Source organism: Eurosta solidaginis, chromosome 1 (assembly GCF_040869045.1).
Source record: "Eurosta solidaginis isolate ZX-2024a chromosome 1, ASM4086904v1, whole genome shotgun sequence".
NCBI lineage: Eukaryota > Metazoa > Arthropoda > Insecta > Diptera > Tephritidae > Eurosta > Eurosta solidaginis.
Window position 1 is genome coordinate 287,237,902 of NC_090319.1, and position 27,881 is coordinate 287,265,782.

Here is a 27,881-nt window from a genome sequence, read left to right on the forward strand (position 1 = left end):
TCTTAAAATACTTTTTAATACCTTCCATTTGATACACATGTCATACAAACACATTCCAGGGTTACCCTAGGTTCATTTTACTACGAGGTGATTTTCCCTTATTTTGTCTCCATAGCTCTCAACTGAGTATATAATGTTCGGTTACACCCGAACTTAGCCTTCCTTACTTGTTTTTTTATGAATTTATTTTCGAACGTTTTTTTAGCGTTTTTTGAACCGAGTTGGTACCTTATAGGTATTCTTTTATCAAATATGCACAAACTGCGCGACAGCTAAATAAATATTTAGAAATTTGTGTAGCTGTATAATTTCGTTTGTTATTAAACAAATATTTCTATTTCTAAATGAAATATTAAAAGCATTTTCTGTATTTAATTAGCAAGACATGCTCATATTGCTTAAGCATTTTGTTTATTATTTATTTTCCAACAGGTGAATCAATAACCTTTTTCAAGTTAAGCTGCTTCAAAATAACGAATATCTAATTCGCGGAACTGATTACAGGATCGCATGCATAGATCCCGAAAAGGTCGGGGTTATAAAAAGGGATAAAGGGGAAAAAGGGTCCGTCCGTAAACACGATAACTTGAGTAAATTTTGAGGTATCTTGATGAAATTTGGTATGTAGGGCGCTCATCTCAGATCGCTATTTAAAATGAACGAAATCGGACTACAACCACGCCCACTTTTTCGATATCGAAAATTTCGAAAAACTGAAAAAGTGCGATAATTCATTATCAAAGACGGATAAAGCGATGAAACTTGGTACGTGCGTTGACCTTATGACGCAAAATAAAAAGTTGGTAAATTTTTGGAAGGTATTTTAAAAGTTTTGCAAGCCGTAATTTGGCAGTCGTGCAAGATATCATGATGAAATTTGGAAGGCACGTTACTCCTATTACTATATGTGTGCTAAATAAAAATTAGCAAACTCGGATGACGAACACGCCCACTTTAAAAAAAAATGTTTCAGTATATAAGTAAATTATGTCAACATTCAACTCCAGTAATGATATGGTGCAACAAAATACAAAAATAAAAGAAAATTTTACAATGGGCGTGGCTCCGCCCTTTTTCATTTAATTTGCCTAGAATACTTTTAATGCCATAAGTAGAACAAAAATTCACCAAATCTTGTGAAATTTGGTAGGGGCTTAGATTCTAGGACGATAACTGTTTTCTGTGAAAATGGGCGAGATCGGTGGAAGCCACGCCCAGTTTTATACACAGTCGTCCGTCTGTCCTTCCGCTCGGCCGTTAACACGATAACTTGAGAAAAAATCGATATATCTTTACTAAACTTAGTTCACGTACTTATCTGAACTCACTTTATCTTGTTATAAAAAATCCGACTATGACCACGCCCACTTTTCCGATATCGAAAATTATGAAAAATTAAAAAAATTCCATAATTCTATACCAAATATGAAAAAAGAGATGAAACATGGCTTTGGATTGGTTTATTGACGCAAAATATAACTTTAGAAAAAAACTTGGTAAAATGGGTGTGACACCTACCATATTAAGTAGAAGAAAATGAAAGAGTTCTGCAGGGCGAAATCAAAAGCCCTTGGAATCTTACCGGAATACTGTTCGTGGTATTACATATATAAATAAATTAGCGGTACCCGACATATGACGTTCTGGGCCACCCTGGTCCACATTTTCATCGATATCTCGAAAATGCCTTCACATATACAACTAAGGGCCACTCCCTTTTAAAACCCTCATTAATACCTTTCATTTGATACCCATTTCGCACAAACAAATTCTAGAGTCACCCCTGGTCCACCTTTATGGTGATATCTCGAAAAGGCGTCAACCTATAGAACTAAGACCCACTCCCTTTTAAAATACTCATTAACAACTTTCATTTGAAACCCATGTCATACAAACACATTCCAGGGTTACCCTAGGTTCATTTTGCTAAATGGTGATTTTCCCTTATTTTGTCTCCAAAGCTCTCAGCTGAGTATGTAATGTTCGGTTACACCCGAACTTAGCCTTCCTTACTTGTCTATTTAATTTTCTCTCCAAACTGCTTTCTTTTCTTCTCTCTCAAATAAAACGCTGATGAGGCCGCACATCTTCTGCGCCTATATTAAATTATTATAATAGGACAACTGGCTCTGACTGTGGAGTGATAATGAAGTCACCTTGCAACAACGTTCACATGCATAAATAAAATACTTACTTTTTTCTATACCAACTTTGAGTAACTTTTTTTTGTGTGCTTATGTACTATATTACTATAAGCGCCAACTGAAAAAGATTGTCAAGCTTCGCTAAATTGAAAAACGTTTCACAAAAACCCATTGGCGCCAACTACAACAATATTGCAGACAAAAGGCTTTACATTCAGTTACCAACTGGCCAACTGGGTGATAACAGTTTTTTGAAGACAAAAAAATATTTTTTTTTAATTGTTATCGACAACGTTGATAATTGAAAATTTTATTAGTAGGTCATGAAAAAAACCTTCAAAATCAAAGTCAAAAAAAGTAAAAACTCGAAGATTATTTTTTTGGGTATGCGTAGTGGAACTTTTTTTCATGAGCCCAAATCCTATTGAAAACTCGATGGCGCGATATCGGTTAACTTTCGTCCACACAAATCGACCCACCCTAATGTACATGTATACATTGCACAAATATCTCATACGTCTTATTGCACTTATGTCATATAATATTTCGTAGGTGACGAAAAATGTTACTTTTGTAAAACAGAAAATGCCTATGAGCATGCAAAAATATCAAACATGGATTTGATATTGTTTTGGATGAGAAGTAAAAGCGCAACGCCATACTCAGTTTTGCTATCCCTTTGACGCTCAAATTACTTGTTTTTCGCCATACTCTACGTCCCACAGCGTCTACCTGCATTTGTTTCCAAACACATACTTTATTTTCCTTTCAGTTTCACTGATTTCTAGTATCAACTCGCGTCTACGATCAGCGCATCTATTGCCAATATCGCGACACACGTCTACTCTATGAATGAATCGTGATTGCAGCAAGCGGTCCAATGTATTGCAGCTTCGCATTCACAATTGGTTTGCAATTAAGCGTTAAACAATAGATCACGCTTTACTGCCCACTCTCCACCTACATTTTGCTTTATACTTTGCTTTAGCTGCTGCTGTTGTTCATTTTGCAAGTCGCCTTTGTAGATGATTACACAACTTCAAATTTGTATTCGAATATGGATGGCGTTTTTGGTGGTAGGATGGCGCGCCTTCAAAGCTGTTGTAGTACATCTTTCAATTATCGTACAGGTACAGTGTGATATTCTTGCATTATATTGAGAGGTAAGTGTAGTTTTGGAAACGCCATCACTGCCAACTGTGAAAAACCAGAGCTATAAAATGAGGCATTAGTACTTTGAAAAATATCAGCTTAGTTAAATGTTAAAAAAAAAAAGTTAGTTAAATGTTGTGATGACATAGAATCAACGGCCAGAAGGTCAGTTGACGCAATGTTTACTTAAATGGCAAAAAGGTGAATTGGCCTTATGACCACTTCGATCCGATTTGGCACTGCAATGAAACCAGAATTAGGAACAGTTGCTCCCTAAGCGAAAGCTTGGAATAAAAAATGCACGATTTTTTATTCAAAATTTGTGTCTAAACCTTTAGTTGAACAAGTTCTTTTTATCTCAGAAAGAACCTCATTGGCAAGTTTTTTTTTATCCGATTTTCAATAACATGGAACCAAAATATTGGAAAACGAGCGCCGCACTTGACCACTTGAGGAAAAAATTTTGACTTTGTTACCATCTCGGAAAAACATGATGGTCACAATATCAATATCATTGAAATGGTAACGATTTGAAGTTTGAAATTGTGACCATTCCATATGTAACAGGAATCGCCTGGAACGTGTGAAGTTGGCAATTGGGTTGGAGGACCTACATATAAAGCATGGAACTGCGCTTAACAATCTCTTCAATCCCGCTCTTCGCAAGCTGGTTAGCGTCAACGAACTCGAATATTTAAACTACAAGCAGTAAACTCTCGCGGGCTTTCTCGATATTGAGAATGTATCAATAACATAAAAACGGAGGCTATCTTTATGAAACCGACGGCATTATGGTTGCATGGTTCTTCTAGGCTCAGGAATGGAGCGCTCAATGCAACTTTCAGCGCATGCTCTGTAAATAAAATGACTTTCAGGGGCACCCTTCAGGTAGACGTAGACGATCACGCCGATGACTTAAAGATACCCGCTGAACACAGGGAAATTCCTTCTAGCGGTTAGTCCATCCAAGGAAAGCGCAGCTTTTGTGTTTCGCTAAAGGCAGGGAAAACCGGACTTTAGGCGAACCTTGCAAATATGGAGCTCATAAGTAAAAAACAAAACTTCCCTCTCTATATGTCCATACTAGGCGACACAGCGATACAACTACCTTCAGAAGCTATGTATCTCGGCATTATTCTCTACCCGTATTTAAGCTGGAAATGGAATTTTGGGTGATATTAAATAAAGTATTACTAGCATCTTATTCCTGAAAAAAACATCCGCGAAGATCTGTGGACTGTTGTCGTATATCGTCCATAGGATGTTTAATACAATAATTCGACCGCTACATACGTATATCACCCTAGTCCAATGGGCGGCGGTCAAAGCAATCAACTAGATATTGGAAAGTTACAAAGGCTAGCGCAACTGAGAATGGTATACGCAGTGAGCAGCATATATCAGGAAGAATTAGACGTTAACTTTCACTTCGTTTGCCTGCATGTGTTCGTACATAGTTTGGTTTCAAAAAGTAACTCTCAGACGTAGTGAAACCAGCCCGTGGAAATTAGTCAACATAACGATATTAGATGACATGCCAATAGTTAAATTAAACGGAGCAGAACTCTAAACGGTATATGCAAGGCATATGGGTTTTCACAGAGAAGCTTTTCATGGCAGAAAAACACACGGAATGTTTACCAAACCACTGCCGATAGCCGACCCCACTAATTTTTTTTTTAATTGCAAAAATTTCTTTCTAAATTTTTGATTTTGCTTTGGCAGCGACATTCGACATAGTAGGGGAAGAACGCTACCGCCACACCACGACCCCCTCTAACTAGTATAACAACCAATTTTAACGAAAAATATACACATACAAAACTGCCGTGCTCTCCACTAGGCTTACCACTTATCCGCTAAAAGGCATGTCTATACCGCTGAATTGAATTTCTGAGTAAAATCAAAATATTATTTTAAACTTGATGGAAATAAGAGAGGCTGGGAGTTCGGTTCACTTTGTAAAACTGTATCTCCCTTAATTGCGTCAATAATTTATTATTTAATTAAATACCCATTTAAGCCAAGGCTGGCGCTAGTATCAAGTTTTATACGACGCGACCCTCAAAATTTCATTCATATAAACATAGATTTCAATTCAGACAACTGGTATATGATGATCGGCTTCTAAACAGTGAAAACTTCTTTTTATGTCTTTCATGAAAATGAAATGGTATATTAAGTTTGGCAGGATAACAGTTTGACCCACAAATAAGTATACCGAAATGATTGGGATGACGAGCCAAGTTGATTTACGTCTGCCTGTCTATCTGTCCGTCCGCCTGTCTGTTTTGACGCAAAATGGCCCTTCGATTTTTGAGATGTCTTGATGAAATTCAGTGAGCGGGTATATGTGTGGATTTGTGGATCACTATAGCATATATCAGGCGATTTTTCGAAAAAGAGAGTTTTTTTCATTTATTCCACATTTTAACAGCAAGAATATGGAAAACTCACGGGATGTTAAGACATAAGGCATAATACATTGTTTGCCTGAGAAAATCGTTAAGATCGGTGATATATATGTATTGCATATCCGATACAACTGATTGTTCAGATGAGAGGTTTTTCTCAATCTCTTTCCCATTTCAACAGATAGAAGCACACGATGCTTATATATATATCATGCGTTATCGTTTGAAAAGATCGACAATATATGTATATAGAACTTATCCCATACAACCGATTGTTCAGATTTTATTATTTTTTGATTTTAAACACATTATTCTTCAGCTCCATTCATGACAGGTATGAAGACTTCGGCGCATCCGAAGGCAGTCCTGTTCTTACTTGGTTTTTATAAAATTTATTTCTTGTAAATTTTTACCATATTGTTAACATTTTTCGACAATTGTACGCTGTCGTCTCCGCTGTCACATCAGCTGTTAACTATTTTTTCGACAGAATAATTTTGCTTACAACAAATATTTATTTTATGTTGCCACTGTTGCAGACAAACAAAAGTATACAAAATAACAAAAAGCAAAAAACTCGGCAAATATAAAAGAAACAAGTAAGGAAGGCTAAGTTCGGGTGTAACCGAACATTATATACTCAGCTGCCAAATTACAGCTTGCAAAACTTTTAAATTACCTTCTTTTAAAAGTGGGTGGTGCCACGCCTATTGTCCAAAATTTTACTTGTTTTCCATTCTGCGTCATAAGGTCAACCCACCTACCAAGTTTCATCACTTTTTCCGTCTTTGGTAACGAATTATCGCACTTTTTCGGTTTTTCGAAGTTTTCGATCGAATAAGTGGGCGTGGTTATAGCCCGATTTCGTTCATTTCAAATAGCGATCTGAGAAATAAATAAACATGAGAAAAGCAAACACAAAGTATTGTTAAAATGATCATAGTCTGCAATCATTTTTTTTTGTTTTTGGTTTTTGTTGTAATATTCGTTAGTTTAGGACCTTTGTGTGGCAGGTTTTGTGGCAAGCTCGTATTTTTTTTCTTACTGAAACTTGTTTGTGTTTTGCACATTCGCTTTTTTTCTGCGCACTTACCACGTACTTAAAATCATGTTGCTCGCTATTGCAGCATCGCTGGCAGCCTGCAAACACAACAACAACAGACACGGCGGCAATTGCTTGCACGTAGTAATAATGATAAAGCGGGTGATGGGAAAAAATTTATAAAAAACAAAAAAAGATATTGCAAAAAGCGAGTTGTAGTTGAAAAAGATCACACAAAAAATAACAAAAAACAATAAAAATGCAATGCAAAATCAACGAAAAAATATATTACATGTAAACAGCGCGAGCTGCATTTGCAACGTTGTTTGATTTTTCTTCGAAATTCAGCCTCCGCATTCTCGTTTAAACTTCCTGAGTTTGCGGTAGAGTTTAATTTAGAAATTGATTTTGCTTTTGGGCTCGTTAAATTAAGTCACGCCCTTTTCCTTATTTTTAGCTCTTTCGTTGAACTTTTAAATTTATGTCAACAAGTGTTTTTAATCGTCGATGTTATATTGTGGTTGGAGTGCTCAAGAGGTATGACATAAATCCCTTTTTTGATGTTGGATCAACTAGCTGTATAATTAGTGATGCAAGAAAATCTTCATTGTACGTAAAATATCAAAAGTATGCAGGATTAATTTGGGAAATTGAAAATCTACTCTCACAAATGTGGGCTTCTTCTGTTGTTGTTATATTCTCAAATATTGCTATATGTGTTTGTTGCTGTAGCGATAAGGACAACAACAACAATATTTCTATATGTTTTTCCGAAACTCCCCAGCAAAAGTCAAGCAACCATGGCTATAAAACATGAAAATCAACAAACAAATTCCACTGTGGAATAATGAACGAACAATCAAAAAATATCTCCGACGAAATATTCGAATCTTTAAATCTGATTTACCAAAAACATCTCAATCACGCAGGTACCAAACAGCCCTGTTGAAACTTCAAGTTTTGTCGCACTACCGTTAGAAGATATTGACTGGATTTTGTAAGTGATCGCACCTAATTGATGGGGAAAAACTACAACAACAACAACAACCTAATAATTAGCGTACAGGAGCAAAAAACTGCAACAATAAAGCAAACAGTTATAATTTCTGAAGGAGACTCTTATCGGCCGATATTTCTCCTTTCGCCATTAACGAAGACACTTGAAGCTGTGCTGCTCCTTTGCCAAAAACCAGCATGGCTTTCGAAAATTACATAGCATAGCAAATTATGTTTTCAAAAGCCACAGACTCATCAAAAGATTTTGAAATGGTCAAACATAGCACGTTACTGCAAGGATTGAAAGGGTCTACCCTTCCACCTAGTCACTACCCCAGGGTCGGCCCTTTCACACAGTCTCGAAAGGTGAGCCGCAAATTATTTAAGCGGTCAAAAACAAGAAGAATTAAACAAGGGTTGCCTCATGCTGGTGTCCTATCCCCAATTTGGTTTAGTTTTTACATAACGAAGCTCCATCCACACCGCAAAGTGTTACTATATTGGGTGTGACGTGCGACAATGATTAGCATTTCATCAAGTATACTTGCAGCAATTGCACTTAAAGTTCAGGGTCATAACAAAATCCTCAATTTCCTTGTTGGCAGCACTAAGAAAAGACAAGGAAGCGCTCACTGCTACTCATAAAGCAATTGGCCAAACGTTTGTGTGCTACGCATCTCCAATATTCTCGCCGAGCATAGAAAAAGATATTGGAGGAAGCTGCAGGCCTATCAAAACACCACGCTCTTATCCTACTACTACTACTTGTCCTTTTACTTATCTCGTCAGAGCATCATATACACAGTGAGGCGAGAATACTCCCGATAAAGTAGGGAAACGAAATGCTGAACAAACAGTTTCTGTTGAATACTTAGAAACTTTGGCCTTCTTACAGACAACTGACTTATAAGGCCCCGTCTCCCAAGCACTGCGAAGATTAGCATAAACCGGTGCTCAGCTTTATCCACAAAGAGTCGGCCGAACCTGCTTCCGTGAGTCCCATACCCGAAACTCACATGAGAGGAAAAAATAATTACCAGGCGGTGGCGCGCACTCTGGCACAATTTCGATCTGTTTAATATAAAAGGTTAAACTCTTACTTATTCAGAATCAGCCCCGATATATGTAGTGTATGTCCTGCATGTAATATGTCTCCACATGACACTAATCATATTCTCAATTCCAATGTTGAACCAACGCCTCTAGCACTCATGTCTCTTTAGTCCAACCATATGGAAAATGTTCCTTTAAATTCCGTTAAAGGATGTCGATGAAAGTTTGTGAGTGATCGTACCCATTGGATGGAGCGAAGCATTGCTTAAAGAAAAAGAACGAGAACCATATTAGCTGCTGATCGATTAAAAGAATTTCAGAATTTTTTACGAATATAATCTGAATGGAGGTATCTGCATCATATTAGATATTATTTGTAAAATCGAATCCTTTGGGAGCTGGCATAAAATTCTATGTGAAAGGAACAGAGATTGTCACTCGTAAGATTGAACTCATTTGAATTCGTTTAAGAATAGCAAAGTGATGAATTAAACCGACATTGATTAAAAGTCATGTATTAACCAATCCATTCGTGTATTTGTTTCTATTACAGTTATATATTTAATTAAAAAAAAGGCAAATAAAATCTGCAATGCATATTTCTCATTAGCTATGCGGAAGTTGTAGAGTAATGCTGGTAAATAACAAAAAATAATAATAATAATAATAAAGAGCCACAAAACCAGAGCAAAGGCTATTATCTGCTACCTGCAAGCATGTTGCCACAATAATTTCAGTTTCAGCGGACTGAAAGTAAAATCTATTTAAAATATGGCAGCACATAAGCATTGTAGATGTTTTTGCAGCTGTTGTTGTGTCATTGTTGTGGTTATCACACAATTGTTATTACTTTTTGTTGCATCGCATTTTTGATGCACCGTAGGGCTACAATGCGCTTGAACTTTCCACGCTATGTGTAGCTAAGTAATGTTCATGTCACATCATATGTTGCAATATAAGATATTATTTGAAACGCATCACATGCACATATGCACTTACATTGGATTTATGTTACTGGCTTTTAAGTTCACATAATTTATCTTTCATCAATTTTCTTCTAATGACTTTCGCTTTCATATCACTTTGCTTTTTAAGCAAGCATTCATAAACATTGCTTAACTTGCGTCAGTTGCAATACCCTCAACTTTTTCTACTTGGTACATATTTACATATAAATCTAGCTTTATAGTATTTACCAATATTTTGAGAAAACTTAGATCTGTCTGTATATATTTCTGCTTCGCCAGTGAATGCCTTTTGATGTCAATTGTATTACTTCTATAGGAAAGTGCGCAATCATGCATCAATCAGTAGGAGAATTTGTTCATAGAATGTAGTGAGTACTCTCAAATACAACAGGGCCAAGCTCTACTATAAGTCGATGAAGCGCCTGTTCAGATATTCTATAAGTATCCTGGCCAGAGCAAGGCATCACCAAGGAAGTGTTCTATACTTTCTGCCTCCTTCTCCGTACGCTCCTGCAGAATTCATGCGTTTACATAAAAAGAAGCCATTAATATTAGAAAGTAACCTTATTCTCTTTTCGGCGACTGGCTTATCTTAGTATGCTCAATGGGTTTTTTTTTTGTTTAGCTATTCTGCAGACAAAGTATTAGACTAATATAAAGATAAATTTGCCTTTCCTGGCTGGTGGATAATGTTTTCGTATTAATACGTAATAACTATTAGTTAAACGAGTAAAATAAATATTCATAACATGCGTTCGTCAAAACTATATTCCGTCTACATGAAAAAAGATAAAACTTTTTTTGCCAAGAACATTGTGAGCACTGTCACTGCACTCACGTGGTTCAATGAAACCAGTATAGTCCTGTTCAAGCAAGCGTCTGTAAGGCAGTGGTTTGTTAACCATCGAGATCTAAAGCATTCAAGTTTACTTCGCTCAGCAGGAATGAGCTAGAGACCGAACCATTTAGTAATCTAATCATAAATACAATTCTAAACATTTCCCTAAGTTTATTAAGGTTGGGGAGATTAATAAGTTTCAGGCGATAAGTGTAAAGTGGAAGATTATACGTAGAATCCCAATGTAAATCTCTTAAGGATGATTGTGGGAATTGTTTTTGGACTGATTCAAGCCGATCAATGTGAATATGGTAGCTCGGGTTCCAAATTATTGCACCATATTCTAATATTGGCCTGCCTGATGTTGTAAAAAGAGCTTTAGTGACGTGGTCGCTTAGTTCTTTAGACCATGGCGTTACAAATGCCAGAACACCTTTGCAGTAATATGAAGGTTGAAGTTATGTTTGCTGTCCATATTAATCCTAAGGTCTATAAAACTGTGTGCCTGTTCAAGATTATAACTGTTAAGAGTGTAGGAAGCTGGCTGAAGTAATCTTCGAGAAATGCACATCAATTTGCATTTTTTTTTAGATTAAGTGGCCTATAGTTGACGTCGCATCAATTGACCAGTGTGTCCAGATCTGATTGTAGAAAAGATCTTCATTCGGTTGATGCATAGGATAAAACAAATTTTTACATTATTAGCGTACATAAAAATTTTATAAAACTTTATTGTTGTAGAAATATCGTTTATAAACAGCAATAACAAAATCGGACCGAGGTTTCTGCGCTGAGGAACTCCAGAATTTACATCAATGATATTGGATAAAGCATTTCAAAGACTAATCTTTGAGTTCTGTCCAGATGATAAGACAATATCCATTGCGTTAGACCTGGTTGAAAGCCTAACATATCCAGTTTATGAATAAGTAACGAATGACATACTTTGTCCAACGCTTTACTAAAATCTGTGTACACAATGTCCGTGTGCATGTTTTCTTGAAACCCATTTTAGACATGAGTTGTGAATTCTAGTAAGCTCGTAGTTGTAGACTTTCGTTTGCAAAATCCGTGTTGGCAACTAGGAATTTATGTTGAGATCGCAAGTGTGAGCTGGCTGGTAACAATAGCTTCAAATAATTAGAAATAGCGAAAAGCTAAGCTATGCCGCGATAGTTTTCAATGAAAGATCTACTCCCTCTCTTATGAAGAGGAATGAGTAAAGTTTCTTTCCACGCAGACGAAAAGATTCCAGACTTCAAAGATAGATTAAACAAGTTAGATAATCATACAAGGGCCGCTTTTATTCTGAAGCCGACAAACAGGAGTAATAAACTGGCCTAATAAGATGCAGACTCTTCGTTCTGAAACCCTGGAGCTAATACCGGAACTTCTTGTTGTTCGGCACGTCACGCGTACCCTGAAGTGAAAATCTACTGTGATCATACCACAAGAAGTACAATGCACCCCGGTTGCGTTCGTTAAGTTAGATGAGAGCTTATGCTATAGGATTCACTGCCGGTACGGCGAGGGTGTAATTTGTTTTCGTCCCATATCTTTACTGCAATAAATCTGCGTAAGAAAGGGTAAGAAGAGTTATGAAACAGACATGCTAAGGTGCACTACAAACTGGGAAGGTCTAACCTATGTTGTGGCTCATCGCTGTTCATGATATTTTCGTAAAGCCTAATACATGTGGGATGAAACCCACCGTTCTGATATTAAGCTCATTAAAAGTGAAAACTTGAAAAGAACGCTGGAAAATGTAGGCACACAAATTTGTCCTTGGCTTAAATCTAGACAATATGGATCTTCTGCTCTCCATGAGGAAGCACAACTAACACAATTTCAGTATTAAAGAGGTATTAGGCAAATGTAATAGGCAATATCTTTGCGAAACATATTTTTATATCAATAATGATTTTCTTCTAAAATGTTTTTATAACAAGAATGTGATTAAATAAAATATTTTTTTGGCAACGGGCGCAGTACCACTCACTGGGCGCTGCGCCGCCTCTAAATAAAATATTTTTTTGGCAACGGGCGCAGTACCACTCACTGGGCGCTGCGCCGCCTCTTTTTTGAGCTATCAGAAGGAGAACTTATCTTTGGTGAAAGAACTCGGTACACTTATTTTCCTTATAATATAAAAGGTGAAATCAATTAATAAAAACACGCACACTTTTGATAATACTTAGTGTCAAAAAATATAGACACAACTGGAAAAAGAAGCGGAAAGATGGGTTTGATGGTGAATGAGGACAAAATGAAATAGCGTCTGTCATCGAGCAAAGAGTTAGCGCATTTGCGCTTTGGAAACCACGCTATTGTTGGCAGCAATGTGTTCCAAATAGTAAAAACTTCGTTTATTTGGGTGATGGTATTAATACAAAGAACAACAATAGCTCTAAAATGCAGCGAGGACTAGGCAGCAAATTGAAAAGTAAAGTCCTCTCTCGGCAACTCGTCCTGCTACATGGTGCAGACGCATGGACCATGACAACATCAGATGAAGCGGCTCTGGAAGTGTTCGAGAGAAAAGTTCTGCGAAAGATTAACGGACCTCTACGCGTTGGCGATGGCGAGTACCGAAAAAGATTTTATGATGGGCTGTACGAGCTTTACGCAGACATCAACATACTCCAGCGAATTAAAACACAGCGGCTACGCTGGCTAGTACATGTTATATGAATGAAAGATGACGCTCCGGCTAAGAAAATATTTTTATCGGAACCGGCCTATGGAAGTAGAAGAAGAGAGGGGCGCCCACTCCGCTGAAAGGACCAGGTGGAAAACTATTTAAACTGCCTTGGTGAAGCGAAGAAGCGACTGGCGCGCCTTGTTGGACAGCCGTAATCGTTTAAACGGTTAAGCGCTATTTAAGTTTCATAAACCTGAAGCTAAATGAACTATACAATATAAGCTCTCAGCTGAGTGTTTAATTTGTAGTTACATTCGAGCTTGGGGTCTAAGCTTACTTGTTTTTCTTAGCATCACAACAACATTATTGTTTTTTTGTTTGTAAAATCAAATTGTTCAACTTATTTGCCATTGGTCTTACCAATTTGTCTGAAAAATACCAAACAGGTTGCCTCCTCTACCAACCAACTCTAATTAAGCTTGTAATGAAGAATAATTTCCAGAGATGAGTAAATAGAAAAATTGTGTAGAAAATTCATTTCAAGAGAGCAAAGCTGAAGGCTAACAAACCAGCTGCAAGCGAATTAGTATTCGCAACAAACATGCTTCATCGTTTGTCTGGCTATTAAGTATATATAATCCACTGAATGTTTGAACTTTGCTTGTATCACGTTTTTCTTATTATAATTTAAGAATAGCTTGCATATCAAATTATTAATAATAACATGAAATATTTTTTTATTGTTTTTCTTCGTAGTTGTAAGAAGTGTGCCATTTTTAGTAAATGCCATTTCGTAATTGTTAAGATGCTTCGAAGTTGAGCAGACTACATATAAACAAACTGCTGTTAGTAAATGTTTAATGTTTGATAACAAATAAGTTATAAAACAAATTCGTATATATATGAAACACTCGTATTTACGCTCATAGACCCGGTTTTTTCAGTGCGAACTTAAATTACAGTTAAGGTTTACTATTTAGAATTTAACCCTGTCATTTCTGATGCTAAGACCCAATTTTTCAGGGCAAATTGAAGCTGCAGTTAAAACTTATCGCAATTAAACACTGCTACTATGACCGTTTATATATCAGAGATAAAGTGTCAAAGTGGCAGTATTAAACTTTTGTTAACTTAAACTCAAAATTAAACTTAAAAACTTACATTAAATAATAATATTACTAGAAGCTTGTAAATAATTAAGCAGGTCCTAGGTACTAGTCATCACACTCCTCATCAATTTAGGGCGTTGGTCAGACAATTAAATAAAAGCGTTGGGCGTGTGGAATTTCTATAAACGTGAGGCGTAGCATAACCTAATTAAAGTTCAGTTGGTCTTACTTTTGTATATATATGAAAATATCATTTATAAAGATATGAGCGGTTGACTTACATACTTGCTTAATTGGCGCTTAACCGTCGAAACGGTTATGGCCGTCCAACAAGGCGCGCCAGTCGCTCCTTCGCTCCGCCAACCGGCGCCAATTGGTCACACCAAGGGAGTTTAAATCGTTTTCCACCTGGTCCTTCCAACGGAGTGGGGGCCGCCCTCTACCTCTGCTTCCATAGGCGGGTTCCGATAGAAACACTTTCTTGGCCGGAGCATCATCATTCATTCGCATAACATGGCCTAGCCAGCGCAGCCGCTGCGTTTTAATTCGCTGGACTATGTTGATGTCTGCGTATAGCTCGTACAGCTCATCATTAAATCTTCTTCGGTACTCGCCATCGCCAACGCATAGAGGTCCATAAATCTTTCGAAGAACTTTTCTCTCGAACACTCCCAAAGCCGCTTCATCTGCTGTTGTCATGGTACATGCTTCTGCCCCATATAGCAGGACGGGTACGATAAGTGACTTGTAGAGTATGATTTTCGTTTGCCGAGAGAGGACTTTACTTTTCAATTGCCTACCTAGTCCAAAGTAGCATTTATTGGCAAGATTGATTCTTCGCTGGATTTCAGTGCTGATGTTGTTGCTAGTGTTGATGTTGGTTCCCAAATAAACGAAGTCTTTTACTATTTCGAAATTATGGTTGCCAACAGTAGCGTGGTTGCCAAGGCGCGTATGCGCTGACTCTTTGCTCGATGACAGCAGGTACTTCGCTTTGTCCTCATTCACCATCAAACCCATATTTACCGCTTCTTTTTCCAGTTTGGAGTAAGCAGAACTAACAGCGCGGGTGAACGGTTGACTATCAATAGAAATTTAACGCCCCTCGCTTTTATTTATTTTTCTGATCAACGCCCTAGGTTGATGAGGAGTGTGATGACTAGTACCGATTATTGTTTAGCTTTTAGTAGTATTACTTAATGTAAGTATTGTTTTCAATAAAACCGTTTAACTTAACATTTATTTAAATTATTCTATTCCTAGGTCGCTTTCTGTTCATGTATGTAATATGTGTTTCAAATATGTGCCAAATCGGCCCGCAGCTACGATTTTTTTGAATATATCGATCCTTGCGCCACCTGCGCCACCTATCAGAGTTTTTTCGTTTTATTGCATTGTCGTCGGGTTCTGAACTATATTCCAAGTGTCAAGCTTGTACCTTATCGGGAAGTTACTTTAATTTCAATTACAAAACTCGTAAACAGCGCTACACAGAGTCAAGCTAAATAAAGAGGTGTGAGTACTAATAACTCGTGTAATACGATGTGGAAACATACATATGTGCGTCTATAAAACTTATGTTTTTAATTTAAACCATAACATAACTTTACCAAAAACCAATCATTTTGACAGGAGCTTCGTCAGCTTCTTATTACCAATAACTGATACTGGGTTTTGTTTATGTTTGTGTTCTTTACTGACTTAATATCGTCGAGTCTTTGATTACTGGTTTTTCAGCGGGTTTTAACGGAAGAATATGTCATCGATTCTATCTTGAAGTTCTAGTGGCATCTCTTTCATAAAAGTCAATAAGTCGTCGATAACAAATCGATAACACGCTGATAACAAATTGGTAACACTCTGATAAGAAATCGAAAGCTTTTCGATTATAAATCATATTCAATATTCTTAAATCATATTCTAAAAGAGTTTTAAAGATTTTTTTTTTAAATTTATTAAATATTGAAAAAATGTATGATATCGATAACTTTTTGATAAAAAATCGATAATGTTTCGATAACAAGTCAATATTTTTGGAAAAATTAATTACTTCGATAACTTTTGATAACAAATCCATAATTTTTTGATAGCATATCGGTAATTTTTCTATAAATAATTGATAATTTTGCGATAATAAATCGATAACTTCACGAAAATATGCCGATAACTCGTCACTCAAAATAGGTGATCAATTAACGTTTGCTGTTAATAGCAATTTCATAATACTTCGTTAAGAAATCGATAACTTGTAACGATACGATTTGTCGAGATTTTAACTAACGCTTTTTCACTTACAATAACCATTGTGGTATTCACTTACTCAGTTTTAACATGGCTAACGTGGTGACCATTGTTATTAGTTCAAATGGAAGAACAATGGAATTCTAGCTAATGCCGTTGACAATCTTAAAATTATTATCTACGATTTAGCGACAATAGCTGAACAAAGCATAAGAAATAACGATAAAAAGAAGTTACTGTATACCAGAATCGGTTTTGTTATAGATTCGTGAAGTTGGAAAAGCTAGTGAATTCAGCTACTGGTGGGTAACATATCTATAAAAAACGGATAGCTTGTCGATAAGAAACAAATAAATAGCTAGTCTATAACGAAACGATAACTTATCGATAGTTAACCGTTAATACTTCGGCTTTGCCTTGTCGTAACTTGCTGGCTGACATCGCTCGTATCAACTTTACCTCCTTGTTGCCACATTTAGGTACTGTGCAGTGACAGTGTTTGTTTTTTTACATGTATAGACATATGCACTTAAACTTAATATGGGCTTCTAAGTGTGTAACTTTATCTAAATTTATTGTTCCACAGTAAATTAGTACTGCTACATTACAGTATTCATTATACTCAGTTGCAACTGAAATATGTCTCTACATTTTATCTCTACATTATTCTCCGCTTCTATGACCGAAAATGATGTGAGTCCACTATTCATCGCAACCGATTCAGCTATAGGTAATACACTGCGACCAACAGAGGTGTCCCCTATTCAGAACAACCCGTTTTGTACCGAATTATTTACCACTGCCGCGAGTCTTTAATATTTGCAGCTATATGGGTCTCCTAAACATTATCTAAGTGATTAGAAGCGTTTCTTTTTTCACTGAAATGTAGATGTATACACATTAGGGCGGGTCGATTTAAAAATCGCTCATTGCTCTGTGAAAATCGTATTCTAGGGATCAAAGTAAGAAACTTTGCCGAAGGAACCATACCTCTAAAACGAATTCTGATGCCCCCCCTTCGGGCCGAACTTTTGGGTAGGGGCAATTTCAATTCTACCTGCTGTGTCTTGTGGTGGCTTAAAAAAAACAACACAAGCAATTTTACGATCTGCAATTGTGTCACAGTGATACCTTCATTTTTTAAAACGGTTGAATAAAAAACCCACACAAATATGTTTACGACATGCAAATGCATCACACAATGCCTTGGTTTTAAAAGGGGGTTGTAAAAACGCTAATTTCTAATAATTTTTTTTAATTTCTTTTCTATTACTAAGTTAAATTCATTTTTTCATTTACATATGTTCTGACTAAATAAATTTGTAAAGAGAAAAATAAACTCCAAAAAGAAAAACCCGTAGGCATTTCAAAGTGAGATTTTTCAAAATTTGCCCCTACGACCCAAAGGGGGGACATCAGAATTCATTTTAGAGGTATGGTTCCTTCGGCAAAGTTTCTTATTTTGATCCCTAGAATATGATTTTCACAGAGTAATGGGCGATTTTTTTGCCTCCGCACAAAGCGGCCCGGCCTAATACACATGTAAAAAAACACGGCTGATGTATACACATCAAAAATGCACTTTCATGCTAAGGTTAAAAATATTTATTTACAGAAAAACGTTGCGCAACACTTTTCACTCACATTTTGCATGCATTTCCTTATTACTATTCCCTTGTCAATAAAGTACCGCCGCATTATTTGGGTCAGTCGAGCATATCAATCAACTTACCCTCTTAAAAAGATTGTATATACTTCCACCTTAATAGGCTAAGTTGCATTGCATTTGCATTAAATTCACGCTACTTCAATTTTATCAAATCAATTATGAGTTTATGCAATCGCGCGTGACTCGTCAAAAACGTTTTTCAATGGTCAATTATATGTTTTTTTTTTTTTTTTTGATTATTGGTGGGAATTACTAATGCCGCTAATCGTCATTGGAGGGCGATGTAGTAACTGATTACAGTGTAAACAAATGAAATATGTAGTAGGTACTATTTGCGCTATGTCAAGCTTACAATCCAAAATTTGCGATACGTTGTTGTTTGGTGTTCACTTTTCAATAAATACTATGCCAGATATTTCATAATAACCTGGAAATGCTTCAAAAGCTTGACATTTTTTATATTCACGGCAGCTGTATATGTAAGGGAATCGCTGATGTCCTATGATCTAATTAGCGTTTAATCGTATAATGATTTTCGCAATTCAACTTGGCTCACAAGTGGCTTCTTTACCCAAGTATCTGATGCCTGGTCCTTCCAAGTGGGGACCACCCGTCTCCCGAACGTCTTCTTTCATTCGCATAACCAGCCTTAGCCCAATTACCTGCTGTGCTAGCAACAAAACTTCTTCTTAAAGAACTAATTAAGTGACAAGAATAGACTTATTTTGTTTTGTTGATTTTCTGACAGGGTGTATAAATGATGTATATTGGAACGATTTTCCGTCATCCTTTGTCAGATTTGGTTTCGAGACAAAACCTGTTTCGGCGTTGTGCCATCATCAGTGTCGATCGTGATCGAATATCAGATTTTTAATACGGTCACTTCAGCATTTGACTTAATCTTTGGGAGGATAGATTACTGTGCGCCGGATTCCGTTCCTGTTGCCACATTCATCATATTCCTTCAAGGGATATATGGACCTGGAGTCTGGTGGACCTCTTTACTGATGCAATAGATGAGATGATATCCGCCGCTTTATCTGTAAAGGAGTTTAATATTTACTGAGATAATCAGACGGCCATAAAATCTGTAAGCTCTGCCATCGTGAGGTCGAGAGCTGTGAGGGGTTACTTCATCTCACTTGCGGTGGTATCCAACTATTTCTGTGCGCCAGGGCATGAGGATATTCCGTGCAAATTTCAGGCTGATCTCTTTGCCCGGGCAGGCACAGTGCGTGTCTATCAGCGTAGACTTTGGGATTCCGCTGATCATTTTCTTTTTGCTTCTGGCTTCGACCCAATTGAAATCCATGAGTTACGCCTTATTACACTGGACAACCCCAGCTGTGTTAGCTGTATGGAGGATGACGAGATGGAATCAGCCAGTCACCATGCTGAACTGTCCAGATTTTATCAGGAAGAGGCGAAAATACGTCTATCGGGACGTATTCGACTCTCAGGTGGAAAATTTCAAGATCGATTTGTACCTTTTTCATAGATTTAGTGTTGCCAACCAGCGTTTCGCTAAATAACGGCACCGTTAGAATGTGTGGTAACGGACCTTCTTAGATTTTTAATATGATTTTATTGAATCTGACTAAATAATCGATTACCCTAGCTGTTTTGTTCGGTTTTGATTTAAGTGGTGTTTTTCACTAGCCGAATTTGTTGCTTTTTCGGATTCGATTGTTCATTCGACATATTTTCGATTTCAATTCCAGATGAGGTTTCGGTTTCAATTAGTGCTAATAAGTTATTCTCGAGCACAAGTGAGAATTTCGGGACTCGATATATGAAGAATTGGCTTTTAGAGATTCTCGCATCGCCAAATACTTGTAAAGCGCACAAGTTTCTCGTCTCGGCTTCTCATAAGGCTTGCAAGCTACTCGGCATTCAACATAGTTGCTGCATTGAAGTATTATATTTAGAGCTAACGATTCCTTCTGGAAATTCTTGTTTGTGTTCGAGAAGAAATCATAATTCCTATATAATACTCGTGAGAAGTCGAAACTCACGATAAATTTATTCTCGAACAAATTTGAGAAATCATTTCAATATCAGTTACAGTTTCGTTTCTCTTTTGAATTCAGCTCCAGGTTTTCTCCGAGTTTTGGCTCCGGGTTTTGCAGCTTTTGTTTGGCGTTCATTTTCGGTTTCGGTTCATATTTCGCTTGCCATATCCTTTCCAATTTCAGTTTCTATTTTGGTTCCGGTTACGACTTCGCTCTGGCGTCGCCTCCCATTTTCGGTTCGGCCCAGGTTTGACTTCGACCTCAATACCAGATTCGGTTCCTTTACCAGTTATAGCTCCGTTTAAGTTTCATTTCAGTTTTTGTTTCGGTTTTGAATTTGGTTCCGGTTATGTTTAAGCTCCGAACTCGGTTTCGCTTCCGGTTTCGCTTCCGGTTTCAATTCAAGTTTGAGAGTCGTTTCCGGTTTTGGTTTCGATTACGCTTGCATTCTAGTTTCAAGAGGGAAAATTAGGTTCCTGAAGGATTGATGCATTCACCAAAGGCTTTTGCCCTTATCAAAATTCACTCAACAACTCTTATATAACTAACAATTATGCACCATAGTTCACAAACTAATTTTATTACTGTTATCCGCGGGGGGTGCTAGTAGTATGCTCCGGCTACCACACCGTAGATCTTGGATTCAAGCCCCGGGTAAAGCAGCATCAAAAATTTAGAAAAAAGATTTTCATAGCGGGGTCGCCCTTCGGCAGTGATTTGACAAGCACTCCGAGTGAGTTTCTGCCATAAAAAGGTTCTCAGTGAAAACTCATGCAATGTTGTTCGAACCTTCTTACATGTTTTTAAATTTTTTTTTTACTTAATTTTGTTAGCATAACATATTATAACAAAGTATGTACTACATAAGTTATTTCGTTTCTTCTTTGTTTACAGATCTTCTTAAAACAAATGAGGTGAACGTTTCGATACTCCTACTAATCTAAGTAAGTATATATAACAGTCATAGTTAAAATTGTCTATCAAATATTTTTATTTTTATACTGAACCTACATACATATATTTCCCAAATGGAAGTAGGTACTCTAAATCAGGCATTGCAAAATGAACTATTATTCAGTATTTCCAAAACCTTTACGGATCTATCGCAAAATGAACTATTATTTAGTATTTAAAGACTTATCAAAAAATAAACTATTATTCAGTACTTCCTCAGTACTTTTTCGGATATATCACTGAGGTATCCAAAATGTTTAGTAGCGTTGGCAGCAGCGAATATGTACAAACTTAAATTTTGATTTTTCTTTTAGCCTAATTTTGTAAGTATTTTTTCAAAAGAGAATGTTATGTACTCTACTAATATTAGTTCAAATTCTCAAAAAGCGTATACATTACTGGGTCTGTGTCGATTTATTAACCGATATCGCGCCATCGATTTTTCGATAGTAATTGGGCTCAGGAAAAAAAGTTCCACTAAGCATACCCACAAAAATAATTTTCAAGCCTGCGAAATTTCATTTTTTTGACATTTTTTCGACTTTGATTTTTAAGTTTTTTTTCATGACCTACTAAAAAAATTTTATTTGATTGTAAAATTTTCATGTATAATAAATTTATTTATTATTATTATTTTTTTTTTTCAAAAACTTTTATCGCCAACGTTTTTAGCTGACATTTTTGGGTCGGACAGGGTATACATATGAACATTTTTTTAGTAGGTCATGAGAAAAGTCTTAAAAATCAAAGTCGAAAAAAATTAAAAAATAAATGAAATTTCGCAGGCTCGAAAATTATTTTTTAGGGCCTGCGTAGTGGAACTTTTTTCTGAGGCCAAATCCTATCGGAAAATCGATGGCGTGATATCGCTTAACTTTCGTCCATACAAATCGACCCACCCTAATATATATACTTTGAAATTAATAAATTTTCAGCAACTCTACTAACCTGTTGATAAATGTTAATATTGTTACGAAATCGCAGTAAATTAAAGTATAATTTTTAATTTATTTTATTTTATTTTTCCTCTCTCCCAATTTTTCAACCTCACAGCTTCATAAAAATCTCTCCCAAACAACTAAATTGAAAGTAAAAAAAAAAGTTCTCGAAAATATTTAAATGTAAGTCTAAGAAGGTATAAATAACTACAACGTGACCCTACTAAGTAGCTCAACATTCCAACAACTAGCAATTTCCGCTTCCGCGTTGATCGACGCTATTTTTCCAACACCCAATTACACTCTAGCTACCGACAACTCCTACGCCTTCTAACGGATCCCAAAACCTATAACTAGCACTAGTTGTTAGTTCAACATTTGTTGTGCTTTCCATTGTTTAGTTACAATGGCGGCAAAGAGCGCCTATGTAAGTACTTTTAACTTAGAGGCTTCAGCTGAGCTCTAACATGATCTGGAACTTTTGTGCATCAATAAGCAAGTAACAAAATTGTACTAAAACTCCCAGCATGGCCGAATTATGAACAATTTGCTATTTTTTATGCTATTTTAAAAAATTTCCTTTGATTTGAATTTTATTGTGTTGATAGTTTCTTGTTTTGTATAAGTTTTATGTATGTATTTTGTTAATTTTGCTTTTACTTTTTTTTCCTAACCCATCCCAAAAAATGTTATAGTATATACCAAAAAGAAAAGTGCTGAAAGTTTCATTTTCTCTTCAATTATATACAACTCAGAGGCAAATGGAATTAAAAAAATATATATAAAAGGTGCGATATACCTCCGTAGTAAATTAGGCCGAGCTTCTATACCAATTTGTGGCGAACTTTTTTTATTTTTATTTTGGCGGGGCGGGACCTGCATATTTTACGCCGACTCCGACCGGCATTTGCAATACAGATGCGTTGGTATCAAATAAATCTTGTAATGAGAACTTTAGAATAACCTTAATTGCGAGATCTCAATATGTTTCCGAGATATATACATACCTAAAAGTGGACCAGGGGTTTTATGATGTCGGTATCAAATGATAGGTGATATTGACGAGGGTTCCGATATATAATGTTTTTACATATAGCTGTCTAGTATGCGAATATACTGGTGGATGACCAGGGTGTCGAGATATAAATAAAAGTGTGAACACGGGTAGCCTTAGGATGGCTTTGTACAATATGGCTATCAAATGGAAGCTGTTGATGAATGCTTTGGTATAGAGTATTTTTGATTGCAATATGCCATCCGGTTTATACCTAAATATGTTCCAGGGATAGCCTGACTTTATATTTTTACGATATGGGTATTATGACGAAAGGAATGGACGATGGTGCACAATTGCGGGATGTGGAGAGGGAGAAGGTAGGTTGAGGAATAGGGAGAAAGAAAAGCAAAGGGAGAGAGAAAGGCAGAGGGAGATTGAGATGGAGATGGAGATAGAGAGTGTGAAGCATAGGAGGGGGAGGGGAAAAGGAGATAAAGAAAATAAGTAATTATTTGCAAGTAACAAGGTAAACCAAAATTTCGGACAGAACTACGTCTGCCGGGTCTGTTGGTCATTTATGTATTGCTTTATATCAGAGCTTCCGCATTGTAGGATCACAGGTTTTCTAAAATTAACCTGCTAACCTCGATAAACCGATGAGAACTTCAGTCCAGTTACGTTCCACCTACCAACTGACATCAAAACAGCTTTTGACAGCGCATAAAAGGAGTTATCCAAGTGGTGCTATATCTGACTTTGTGTTTCCCGCGAAATGATGTTGAGAAGCACTATGAGCTAAGCCAGAAATTGGAAGTAAATCCACCAGATTTTCTTTAATTTTATGCTAGAGGAAATTATACAAATGGCGCAACTTAAACGCCCTTAAAAAAATGATGAAATTATAAAACTAAGTATCTGCTGTCATCAAGCAAAGAGACTTGACAAGAAAATACTAAAGGACTTCCTTTATTTGTCAGCAGAATTAATGCAAATAACAACGCCAGCTTAGAAAATCAGAGGACAACTAATATTACTTTGCACTCGGTAGTAATTGAAAACTGGACACTGGCAACATCAGTGGAGGCGGCTTTGGAGGTGTTCGAGCGAAAATTTCTACGAAAGAGCATTATGCCGAACAATAAATATAATGGTGATATTACAACACATCTCTGTTGTTGTTTGTGTATGGGCAATTAAGACACTTCCGGAAAGTTTTGGGGGCGTGTTGTTTTTGTTAATAGCACTTTGGCGGATATAGATCCGGTAAGTTTCGGAAACAAGGTACTTGCTCGACTATCACGGCAACGATTATTATGATCTCGTCAAACCTTCCAAATAATTTTCATTTCATTAATGTCACAATTTCTACGTCAGCATTTTTTTGGTCACAAAACAGAGATCTTTCGATGATGCCCTAATCCGCTCTTTTGATCATGCCCTAGTCCGTCGCATATCAAAACCCACCACAGTGTATACGACTTGATATTCGTTTTGTTTCAAGTGAGTTTTTAATGTATTACTTTGGAAAAATGCATCGCTGAGTTTGTTTTGTTTAACTAATCGAAAAATTTAAAATGTGTTTTTGCATTTCTCTTAAAATCTACTAACAAAAGTGTTGACATATTGCGATAAATAAATAAAACTCGAGTAATATGCAAATTTAGGTAAAACAAAATGGTGAAACCGCTTTGGATGATGCCACAGCGAAACGAAACGAAAATATACGAAAACTGTTTCAAACGAACAAAACGAAAACGTCGCAGGCAAAGAAATTGCAACGCGGTTATAGTGAAGAAGGAAGTGGTACATATCGTACGAATAATATTCCTCCCGAAAGCAACAATAATGAGGAAAATGGATTTACTGACAATGGATATTGCAACGCAAACAATGAACAAATTTTAAATCGATGGTCCTGGAACACTGCACGAAGACAAAGCAAAGAGAGTCAAACTACAGCCAATAGGGACGTTAATGATAACCACATACTGTCGAAAAACAGCGGCAGTCGCTTGCGTCGTTGGAATGTGAGAAGTGGTAGTGTCTCGAATGAGCGACGACTTCAGTTAAACCCTTCAATTGGACAAAGACAAATGAGCAGTACAGAGATGGATAAAAATCAACTGATAGTAGCGGGAAATCAAGGTCACAGTAAGCTGATGACGAAATCCTTGAATAGCGAACACAACGAACACTATTGCAAAAATAGCCACGGGGAATCGCCACAGATTTATGTAAGTCAAAACGCAAACGATTACAGTGGAAATTATGTTAGTCGTGATAATATTGGCAATTTTCGGACTTATGTCTCTGATAATGATGAAGAGGAGCCAGGAAGGTCAGGAAGTCCCACCGTGGAGCAAATAGTTGGAAAAGCGAAATATAGCTCACCAATAGGAAGTAGAGATTGGCAAAAGACTTGTGCCAATAATATAACTCGGGATGACCGATATGCTTACGATGAAGCTGAGCCACTTTATAACAATGAGACTTGTGAAGATTCAAAGCAAAGCTTTATCTGGCAGTCACTAGATCTACTGCAAAACGATAGCAGCAATGGCATAACAAAAGGCTCTCCTATAAATCTACCTCAGCAAGAACATTATCAACGGTTACTAAGAAGCTCTAATAATATGAATAGCGCCAGCAATATTTCGTCGTTCATTAAAACACCACTCATGGAACGTATGCGTGGCCAAAGTGTAGATCGATTTGGTGTTGGTAGGTATATTGCAAATGGACGTTGCATGTCTGAAAAAGAGATTGTAGTTGGCAGACCGAAAACAACGTTGTCAATAGTTAATAACGCATAAAAGTTAATAATATAAGCAATGACAATAATTGCTCATCATTTGATGATTCGCGATACCAAAAACATAATTCAAGTTTTGATGTGCGACATCGTTGGAGTGGGAACGATTGGAGTGATTGCGAATCAAAGAAAATTATGGCGGAGCATAGAAGGTAATTTTGCTAGGACAAACAGGCAAATATATAAAAATTTGCAGATATAAATTGTTTGCTAAGTCCTCCGCTTTAGCACGATAACGCATTAAGTGGATGGGGAGGATTGAATTAACCCACATCTACTTAAATTCACTGAATTATCTAACTTTACAGACATCTTGAAATGAACTGCATTAAATCAAAAACACATTTATAAGTTTAAAACAAATAATAAGTATATTTATATATACAGGGCGATTAACCCTCAACGGGCCCTAGGCAACCACCAATCTGTGGGCCCTTTTTCACGTCCATTCCCTTCTTTTTTCGATTAAAAAATACAAACTTATATCTTTCATAAAAATTTTATTGTCACAATGTAATAATATCAATAAAATTACTATCTACATTTTAAACATGTTGGTTTCTACATTCGTTTTCGGCAAATTCATCAATTAAATATATCATCAATAACGATTTTGTTCAATAAATCTGACTCAATGCAAAGTATGCCTAATACCTGGAGTCGCTCTTGTCGCGTTGTAGCTCTTTCAGGAGCTTTAATTCTTTTTCATTGCGAGAATGATCGTTCGGCAGAACAATTTGTGATCATTAATGTTACAAAAATCCGAAGAGCTATTTCTGTGCTAGGAAATAAATCGGCTAATTGATCTTCCATTAGAATTTTATACAAATGACTATGAGTTTTTTGTGCATCAGTGTATCTGGAGTTCACGTAACCTTGGAATTGTTTCATTTCAATGAAAAATTCTTCCAAATCTCAAGAATAAAAACGAACTAAGTTATTTATAGCTTAGTGGAGGTCTCCATGGCCTAGAGAAAGTTGATGAGAAATGCAAATCTCTCTGAAACGTCCATATACACTTTCGCACGTTATTTGATTTCACTGTGAAGATTGTCGATGATTTCGAGGAAACCTTTTGTCCTAAAATCATAACGAGGGGAAAATCATAACGGTGCGAAAATTCTACTTCTGGACTTCTGGAGCATTTTCGCCATTAGGTTGGTTTTTTCATTACATCATCATTTAGATCATCACAAACCGCACTGAGACTCAGGGAGTCTGGGTGTTGGAAGGATACTCAACAAGGGCATAGTAGTATCCTAAATAAACTTCCGGATGGTACATGTAGTACCGCGACAGATTACTACCCTCGCAAACTGAAGTTTGAGTACGGTTGTAATACCGCCATTCCAAGCAGGAACGAGTGGAAGAGAAACCCGGGCATAAGGGTTGACGACATCCAAATCTACACTGACGGCTCTAAGATGGAATTGGGAGTGAGGCCCAGAGTCTACTCTGAGTCCCTAGATTTGTCTGCATCATTCAGATTCCCATCGCAATGCAGCGTGTTTCAAGCAGAAATCCTCGCGATTTGGCAAGCCTGCAAACCACTGGAGGGCTTGAATGTAGCTGGTAAAGTTTGCATCCTGTCCGATAGCCAAGCAGCGATAAAAGCGTTTTCCTCGCCACACATTAACTCAAAATTAGTGTGGGCTTGCAAGCGACTCATATTCCAGTTATCCACCAATCTAGAACTATGCATTATCTGTGTCCCGGGTCATAGGGGCTTAGAGGGTAACGAGAAGGCCGACGAGCTGGCACGCAGGGGCTCATCGGAGATGAGCGAGGAAATCACCAGTGTCGAACAAGGCATACCCTTAGCGGTAGCCAAGGGGAATATCCAAAGCTTCTACTTGAAGAAAGGACAAACAAAGTGGACTAACATCACCACCTGTGCAATA

At 36.9% G+C, this 27,881-nt stretch overlaps 2 protein-coding genes and 1 long non-coding RNA gene across 3 annotated transcripts in view; 2 read left to right on the top strand and 1 right to left on the bottom strand.

The window, feature by feature from the left end:
* LOC137237447 (uncharacterized) overlaps nucleotides 1-27,881 on the bottom strand; it is a 297,015-nt gene that overhangs the window by 147,121 nt on the left and 122,013 nt on the right. The gene's annotated exons all lie outside the window — the stretch shown is intronic.
* On the top strand, nucleotides 22,202-26,118 carry LOC137237441 (GATA zinc finger domain-containing protein 14-like). The gene is made up of 2 exons (XM_067761068.1): nucleotides 22,202-22,598; nucleotides 24,833-26,118. Exons 1-2 carry the CDS (start codon nucleotides 22,578-22,580, stop codon nucleotides 25,979-25,981), a joined length of 1,170 nt encoding a protein of 389 aa, XP_067617169.1. The 5' UTR covers nucleotides 22,202-22,577; the 3' UTR covers nucleotides 25,982-26,118.
* Nucleotides 25,994-27,881, top strand: part of LOC137237440 (extracellular serine/threonine protein CG31145) — a 33,733-nt gene continuing 31,845 nt past the window's right edge. The window contains exon 1 of the mRNA XM_067761067.1: nucleotides 25,994-26,132. Within this exon, the coding sequence (XP_067617168.1) occupies nucleotides 26,116-26,132 (17 nt within the window). The 5' untranslated portion in view covers nucleotides 25,994-26,115. The remainder of the gene's footprint in view (nucleotides 26,133-27,881) is intronic.